At 56.4% G+C, this 8,763-nt stretch overlaps 1 protein-coding gene across 2 annotated transcripts in view; it reads left to right on the forward strand.

Moving 5' to 3' along the window:
* PNKD (PNKD metallo-beta-lactamase domain containing) overlaps positions 1-8,251 on the forward strand; it is a 20,170-nt gene extending 11,919 nt beyond the window's left edge. The window contains exons 2-9 of one of the 2 annotated variants that reach the window (XM_081243039.1): positions 1,850-1,965; positions 2,099-2,211; positions 2,863-2,921; positions 3,634-3,726; positions 4,100-4,263; positions 4,985-5,071; positions 5,987-6,102; positions 6,324-8,251. In XM_081243039.1, the coding sequence (XP_081099165.1) occupies positions 1,850-1,965; positions 2,099-2,211; positions 2,863-2,921; positions 3,634-3,726; positions 4,100-4,263; positions 4,985-5,071; positions 5,987-6,102; positions 6,324-6,497 (922 nt within the window). In that variant the 3' untranslated portion in view covers positions 6,498-8,251. The remainder of the gene's footprint in view (positions 1-1,849; positions 1,966-2,098; positions 2,212-2,862; positions 2,922-3,633; positions 3,727-4,099; positions 4,264-4,984; positions 5,072-5,986; positions 6,103-6,323) is intronic. The other variant, XM_081243040.1, reaches the window with a different exon arrangement.
* Positions 8,252-8,763: the final 512 nt, after the last annotated feature.

Raw genomic sequence — 8,763 nt, forward strand, 5'->3', positions numbered from 1 at the left:
CTGACTTGCCGTGATTTTTTTTTTTTTGCGGTACACGGGCCTCTCACTGTTGTGGCCTCTCCCGTTGCGGAGCACGGGCTCCAGACGCGCAGGCTCAGCGGCCATGGCTCACGGGCCCAGCCGCTCCGCGGCATGTGGGATCTTCCCGGACCGGGGCATGAACCCGTGTCCCCTGCATCGGCAGGCGGACTCTCAACCACTGCGCCACCAGGGAAGCCCAGCCCTTGCCATGATGTTTTTAATTTGCCACTTAATGTCATTCTGAGTAGAGGAGTACTTAAAATCTTAATTATTAGCATGAATTATGCCATTCATGATATATCATGCAGTGCCACTTTTAAATGCAAATATAAGAACATTTAACTCATATGTGGGATCCCCGAAACTACATAACTCATGTTTCTTAGCATGTACGTGGATATGTGTTATGTTCTGACCAGAACGGTGGAAATGTGGCACCGAACTACCTCAGCTGTTTTTATTTCACTTCTTGATACGTGCACCTTCTACCGGCTCTCTCTGCTTTCAGCTTCCTGATGAGCGGGAAGGGCTGGAAGGAGAAGGACAGATTGGCTGCCTCTTTCCCTTTCCTTCCGGAGCAGCATCGTTTGCAGCATCAGTGGTGGGGTCATACAGGGAAGCAACATGATAAGAAAGGATGTGGTAGGGTTCCTTGATCATTTGTGTTTCTTAGAACACCATTGCCTTCTTGATGCATTTCCAGCAAATTCTAATTTGAACCCAAAGTGTGGCTTACGGGCCAGCCAGTGCCCACCACCCCACCCTTTACTCAGTCATAGATGTACACCCACCTGTATTCACTTTGGGCCTTGAATTTCCACACATAGAGGGTCCACCAGAGTTCTGTGCTCACGGCCATCGCGAACACGGTGTGTGAGGGGCAGCGGGGACGGAGCAGACATATGTCGTGATGTTATGTGTATCACCTCTGCTCGCATGCACGTTCCATTGTCCCATCAGACTTCACTTACAAGACACAAGTTCAAAGAGAAAATCATTAAGAGTTTCAAGATGGCAACAGCAGAGCATCATACCAAGTGCGGGGCCTTATGTGACTGCCGGCTCGCACACCTGTGAAGCCAGCCCTGCGTGGTGGCATCCTGTATTTGGGGGACTCTGTCACTCACAAGTCCCCTCTGTTCCTCATGCCCCCTTTGCACTGTGTAGCCTGGGATGGCCTGGAATGGGGGCAGGTGGAGGGAGGGAGTGTGGTCAGCTCATCCAGCCTCACCACTGCCTGCTTCCTCCACCAAACAGCCAAACAGAACCTTCTACACTTTCCCTAAGTCAACCCTGCTGTCTGCTGCCTCTGGGCCTTGGCCTATTGTTTCCTCTACCCCAGTTGTTCTCAGAGTTGTGGTCCCTGGGTCAGCCGCATCTGCATCAGCTGGAGCTTGTTAGAAATGCAAATTCCTGGGCTCCACCGCAGACTGGCTGAGTCTCAAATACTGGGATGGGGCCCAAGAATCTGGTCTTCAGCAAGCCCCGGGCATGATTGAGACACACCGCTGCTCTTCCTGAAATACTGTTCCCACATCATTGCAGCTTCCTAACTCCTACACCCCTTTCACTGAATAAACCCCTCACCCTCGGTTGTCTTCTATGGATTCCTCAGCTCACATCTTGCCCTGGTGAGCTTGGGGGTGTTTCTGTCTCATTCTCCATCTTGTCCTGAGTACTGAGCAGGGCAAACAGTCAGCACACGGTAAGCGATGGTGGAGTTGCATTGACTCATGGGGTGACTGAGGGAGTGGAGACGTGGGACCTGGGCTTCACGGAGGGTCTGGGCTCAAGGGGCAGGGCTGAGCACAGACGTCCCGTCCTGCAGGTACAGCCTGTACACCCGCACCTGGCTCGGGTACCTCTTCTACCGCCAGCAGCTGCGCAGGGCTCGGAATCGCTACCCCAAAGGCCACTCCAGAACCCAGCCCCGCCTCTTCAATGGTGAGCTCTGGCCACGCCGGGCCAGCATCACCCCAAGCCGTGGCCACCCTCCCAGCCTACTCCCCATCTCATACCCCCGACTGCTGGGCTCCCCGCCCCATCACCCTGCCCATAGCCCATCTTTGTTCCCCAGGAGTCAAGGTGCTTCCTATCCCCGTCCTCTCAGACAACTACAGCTACCTCATCATCGACACCCAGGCCCGGCTGGCTGTGGCTGTGGACCCTTCAGACCCTCAGGCCGTACAGGTGAGGGGAGGATGGGGTCAGGGGTACCTGGGGTCACCTTGAGGACTGGCAGCTTCTCCTTGCTAGAGAGAGGCTGACCCTGCCCTCTGCCAATGGGATGTGCCCCCCTCCATGTGCACTCACACACAGACCCTGACACACATGTGCACAAAGAGACCCCCACAAACACACCATGGGGAGCGGCTCAGTGTCAGGGCATGGCCGGGGGAAAGGGGGAGGGCAGCAGTGGGGGAATCAGAGCCAGAGGGCAAGTGATGCTGACCCGGGACTGTGGGTCTAGGGAGTTTCCTTCTGCCTCTCACTCTCTGTGGCCCCCTTTCTGACCCTCGCTCTTCTCTCCTCGCCGCTGTCTGTCGTGTCTGGGCATCTTTATCATTCCCTCTTGTTACTTATTGATCTGTGTGTGCGTGTGTCTGTGTGTCTACCCTCTCCACAAATCTCCCTCTCGCCTGTGCCCAGGCTGGGGCTCAGCTGCCCCCCTTTACCCGGCCCTCTCTTCCCCACCCCCTTCTCATTCCCTGGCTTCATCGCCTCCTTGTCCCTCATCTCTCCCTGCTCGCCTCTCCTCTCCTCTCCTCTCCACCCAGCACCCACGCCCCTGTTTCCCTCTGCATCCTGTTCCTCAGTCTCACTGCCGCCTCTCTCCCCTAGGCTTCCATTGAAAAGGAGGGCGTTAACTTGGTTGCCATTCTCTGCACCCACAAGCACTGGTAAGGGGCTGAGGTGGGAGGTCTGGGTGCAGATCATGTTCCCTGGCTGGCCCCTGCCCCGGCTGGGCTTGCCAGGACTGGGTCCCGTGAGAACAGGCTGGGCTGAGAGTCAAGAAGTCAGGATGGGTGGACACCATCCTCATGAAGTCACTGGCGCACCAGCAGAGGGGGAGGGGGAGGGGCGGGTCTCCCACTGCTCTACTTATCAGGCTTCTGAAGCGCCAGAGGAGGGCAGGGCAGGCATTTACCTTCCATTCCGTGTGGGCGTGTGTGCCGGGCATGGGCAAACCTCGTGATCTCTTCCATCAAGGAGGTTATAGTCCAACAGGGGAGACAGCCCTGTATGAAAGTGTACAACGACGACAAGCAATAACAACTGTGACAGTTGGCACAGGGTACAGGGGCAGGGGCACCAGGGAGGGTGTGATCGGATCCACTTGGAGGAATTAGAGGCCGATGACCCTGGAGCTGAGAGTCCAGAAGATCAGTTGGCATGAGTTGGTGATGAGGGGAGGGGTGGCAAGTTGTTGGGACAACATTCTGAGCAGGGAGACAGCTTGAACTAAGGCCAGAAGAGGTGTGGACAGCTAGGTTCAGTCCAGAAGCCAGGAGTCCCAGGGCGCAGAGGCCTGGAGATGCTTGGGGAAGAAGGAGGCAGGAGGCCCAGTACAGTTGCCCCTTAAAGGCCCTGCCTGTCTGTGCCATCCTACAGGGATCACAGTGGAGGGAACCGTGACCTCAGCCGGCGGCACCAGGACTGTCGGGTGTATGGGAGCCCTCAGGACGGCATCCCCCACCTCACCCAGTAAGTCCCTGACCCAGGGATGGGATGGCCCTTGTGGGCCCTTCCCCTCACCCCCCATCCTCTAGTCACATGTTTCAGGGGTATCAGCAGGTGGATCTTTGCTGATGCCCTTCCTGGCCCTTAGAGAGTAGATCACAGCCCATCTGAAGACTGCCACTGCCCATCCCCCAACCGATCCAGCCATAGTCCCCAAAAGAGGAAGCAGGAGGGCTTGGATCTGAAGTCCTGGGCACTGGAGGTGCCTCCTCTCTCTGGTGGGGAAGCCCCCCTCCTGTACATCACCCATTCCCTTGGGCCTGGGCAGGGCGGGGGAGGGAGGATCAGCATGGCACAAGCTCTAGAGCCTTCTCTCCACTCTTGCCTCGCTTCTCAGTCCCCTGTGTCATCAAGATGTGGTTAGTGTGGGACGGCTTCAGATCCAGGCTCTGGCCACCCCTGGCCACACACAAGGCCATCTGGTCTACCTGCTGGATGGGGAGCCCTATAAGGGTCCCTCCTGCCTCTTCTCAGGGGACCTGCTCTTCCTCTCTGGCTGTGGTGAGTCCCCCAAAAGGGAAGAGGGAGGAGGGGGGACAAGAGGGAGGGAGAGAGGCCAGAGCAGGGGCCCAAGGACAGCCACAGCTCCACGCAATGCATGAAAACATTGGTTTCAGTACACATGTTGCCTCGGCAGTTACTCCCACCTTTGTTACCTCGATTTTTCTTTTATATCCTCACGACTTCCCGCAGGGGATGGACAGAGTGAGACGATGCCTGTAACTGAGTAGAGACCTCGAAGGGCGTTTGTTTCCACTGGGTGGAGCCTTGTTCTCTGATACAGTGACTGGCAAGACTAGTTACAAAAACTTGAGAACCCCTGAGGGAGAGGGTGATCCTGTGGGTGGGAGGATCACAGGTCCCAAGGTGCGTGGAGTCCCAAAGACAGCACAGACAAAGAAAGAAGTGCTCTATGGAAAAGAGCAGCCCTATATCAAGTGGGCTTGGAGCCGTAGAACTCAGCCTGAAGGTTCTGCAGCCCCCTCTATCCACATGTCAATATGTGCAACGGAGGCCTTCAAGTGGGCTCGGTTGCGGTTGAATATTTGGGCCCAGCTCCCAGAGGGAGGGACGGCATAGATGCCAGGGAAGTGGGCATGGCAGGGGCACGGCTGAAGGCTGGTGGCCAGCCCCAGCTGTACAAGCTGGTCCCCACCCTTTTCATGTACCTTACCGTGCTGTGTGGTTCTTGTACCTTACACATACCTTCTGACCCTACCAGGACGGACCTTTGAGGGCACCGCAGAGACCATGCTGAGCTCACTGGACACCGTGCTGGGGCTGGGGGACGACACTCTGCTGTGGCCTGGTGAGGTGCCCCTCCCTCTCCTCCTAGCCCCTCACACCCCCAGAGTCCCAGCCGACTCAGCTCCTGGCCCAGAGGGGATACAGCTCCACCTCTGGTGGCTCATGGGAGCCAACTCTAGCAGTGGGGGCAGAGCTCCCTTCTGTTTGCAGAACTGGCTCTGTAAGGCCTCTGCTTCCCTGGCAACCAGCCCACAGTCTCTTGGGAGCCCTGTAGGCCCCAGAGCATCCCTGGGAGATGGCTGATTTTTCATAGCCAAAGCCTAGAACAGAAAATTGCCTTTGCTTAACGAGCAAAGAGGGGCCCTAAATCCACTCTGCATGGGTCATTGCCTGCATCCATCATCCACACACTGCACATCCATCATCCATATGCACGTACATGGAATATCCATCCATCCATACGTACGTGCATGTGTACATTGCATATCCATAGTTTCTAAAACACATTTACTCATATCTCAGTTAATCCTCAGAACATACATGCATCCATTCATTCATTCAACAAATACTTTATTGAGCACCTAACGTGTACCAGGCCCTGTTCCAGGCACCAGGAACACATGATTTTATAGTGGCATTATTATTTTCCCCACTTGCCAAAGGAGAACATTGTGGCTCAGAGAAGTGCCATGACTTGACTGAGGTCGCACAGCTGGGCAGAGCCAGACGGGCTAGAATGCAGGTCTTCTGGCTCCAGGTCTGGTGGTTTTCCCCCCTGAACTTCGGGCTCTTCACTCATGGCTGACTTGTGCCCACATTTAGAGCAACAGCTCCATGTGGTCGGGGCTTTTCTGGAAGCGTTGCCCCTCCTCCCCAGTCGTCAGGTACCCATAGGCCTGCGGGTGGGGAGGACTTTTTCTGACCGTACCACCCATCTCACTCTGCCCTGTGTCTTGGCCCCCATGGCCATCCCTAGGCCACGAGTACGCGGAGGAGAACCTGGGCTTTGCAGGCGTGGTGGAGCCTGAGAACATGGCCCGGGAGAGGAAGATGCAGTGGGTGCAGAGGCAGCGGATGGAACGCAGGAGCACGGTGCGGGGCTTGGGGTCCAGGAGGGGCCGAGGGCACTCTTGAGAGAGGTCTCATCCCTGCGGGCCCTGCAGAGCCCTCTCCAGAGCTCTGACATATTTGGCACAAGGGCCTTCCAGTGAGAACTTCTGGACCATGGGATGGGGCGGTGCGGGGGGGTCTTCCCTTGTTGGGTCTATTTTCCAGATCCTCCCCACCAAACCCGAGTGCGTCTCCCCCCACAGTGCCCGTCCACCCTGGGAGAGGAGCGCTCCTATAACCCGTTTCTGAGGACGCACTGCCTGGTGCTGCAGGAGGCTCTGGGGCCAGGCCCAGGCCCCACGGGAGACAATGGCTACTCCCGGGCCCAGCTCCTGGAGAAGCTCCGCCAGCTGAAGGACGTGCACAAGAGCAAGTGACCCCACCGCAGCCCAGCCCAGCCCCCACCACCCCGTGGTGGGGAAGCCACCCATCATGGCCCACACCACACCTTCCCTCTCACTGCTTCCACCACCACCTCCATCAAGCCGGCACCACTCCCCGACCCGGGTCAGGGGGAGAGGAGGGACAAGGCAGTGAGACCCTGAGACCGAGAGGAAGGGGGCTGATGGAAGGCCTGGAGACTCCGTGGGGTGAGGCTGAGTGATCGAGGGCAGAGCTAATCGGGAGCCTCCCCTCCTCCCTTCCCCTGCTCCTGTGACGGCGGTGAGGCTGAAGAGGCCTCACTCTCACTGTAGCCTCTGAACTCAGGGCAGCAGGAGCCATGAACAGGTTGAGTCCATGTTCCCCCTCCTCCCATCCAGGGTAGGGAAAGAAACTCACTCCCTCAAAGTGGCCTGAGGTGTGGTGCCTTGGAAAAGTGGTCACTCAGAGGGGCACCTGGGCTCTGGTTTACTCAGAGTCTGCCCCTCCTCCCCCAGCCTCCCTGCTCCGCCTCCACCCGGCCCCCATGAAGGCATTTTTCATTTCTGAGAAAGAGGAAAGGGCTGGAAGCCTGACTGTGGACAATCTCTGCCTCGGTGACTCCCCTACTGCCTGGGAGGCGGAGGATCCTGGTTGCCAAGGAAACTTGACCTCAGGCTGAGGAGACACCAGGAGGCTGGGATTGCAGCCCCACAGACTTGTAGGTCACACATGCTCCCTGCACAGCTGGCCTGGTCCTGCCCGCTGGCCTCTGCCCCTGCCCTGGGCCAACAGGGCCCCTCCTCCCCAGGGGACCAGAGAGCCATCGTCCACCAGGGCCACTCTGGTTTTCTCATTATGGCCCGTATTCTGAGGAACTCCTGCTTTATCCTCAACCCTTTCCTCTTTTAGTTAGTAAAGCCATTCATCTTGCCCTTTGCAGTTGGCCAAAGACATTCCCAGGTCATTTCTCACTTGGCCCCTGGCCCCATCATGGTGGGAGCAGGGGATCTGCGCAGCAGAGAGCAGAAATCAGACGTCCGGGGGCGGAGAGCTCTCAAATGAGTGGCAGCTTCCAGGACCCCAAGCCTGGGCCCTTCCCCTCTGTTCAGCCCTCCCTCAGTTCAGCTCCTCCTCTGGCCTGGGGTCCTGTCCCTTTGGGGCTGCAGTGAGGACTCCGATGGTCCTCAAGCGGGCGTAACTTGGGTCAGCCAGGAGCCTTCTCTTCCTGGGTGGAAGCCTTCCTTCCCTCGGGCTCTGCTCTCCTCTGGGGCGCCTCTGAGATGTCTCCTGCTCTCAGTTTCTCCTCATCATCCTGCCTCTGCCTTCCTCTCCCGCCACAGCCTCTGGAACCAACTTCAGCAATACCGCCAGAATAGAGCTCCCTGCCCCTCAAAACATGCAGCTCACGCCTCTGTGCCTTCGCTCGTGCTGTTTCTTCAGAATGGAATGCTATTACCCTGCTCCTCCTGCCTTGTCTGCCTGGCAAACACCTATTCGTCTCTCACAATCCCCCTCAAAGGCCCCCTCCTCCAGGAAGACCACCCCCATGCCCCTCCCCCTCCAGGCTACCTCTCCTCTTTGTAAATGCTTCTTCGGTTGTGGCACTTATCATACTGTATTTTAGTTGTTTACATGTTTGTCTCCCCTTCTAGACTGTGAACCTTTCAGGGCATGGACTGTATCTTATGCATCTCTGTATTTCTGCGCCTAGCACGGTGCCTGGCACACAGTAGGCGCTCAATAAATGTTGAATGAATGAATGATTTAACCGAGGCTTGATCCCTCAGTGGTCTTGTCTTTATTGCTTGTTCCATTTTCCTGTCTGGGTTACAGTTCTTGCTTACTTGGAGTGACTGCTCTTCCAGAGCTTTGGGCAGAAACGGTGCTCTAAATATACTCTTCCATGGCTCGTGAGCATTTGTCCAGGGTTTACAATTTGCCTACCTCGGTGTTTTCCAAAGCTTGAGATGAACAGGAGTACCGCTGGCCACAGGAGAGAGAGCTTTACCTGGTCACCGCACAGCAGTGAATGTGCTTCAACGGCAAGGCCTTGGTGCTGGCCTCCCTTTAACGCCTAACTAACAGCCAGACTCCAGGTCGGCAGTCTAGGGTAACTATCTTGAGTTAAAGTTTAACAACATCATTTTGTGTTCATTGTGTTTATCTTCGAGGTCAATATTTTTGACAAGCGACACCAGTTTTCAATTCATGAAAGTGATTAAAGGTACAGGCATATCTCCTTTTACTGTACTCTGCTTTATTGTGTTTTGCAGATATTAG

This window comes from Mesoplodon bidens (genome assembly GCF_964165515.1).
Source record: "Mesoplodon bidens genome assembly, chromosome: 8".
Classification (NCBI taxonomy): Eukaryota; Metazoa; Chordata; class Mammalia; order Artiodactyla; family Ziphiidae; genus Mesoplodon; species Mesoplodon bidens.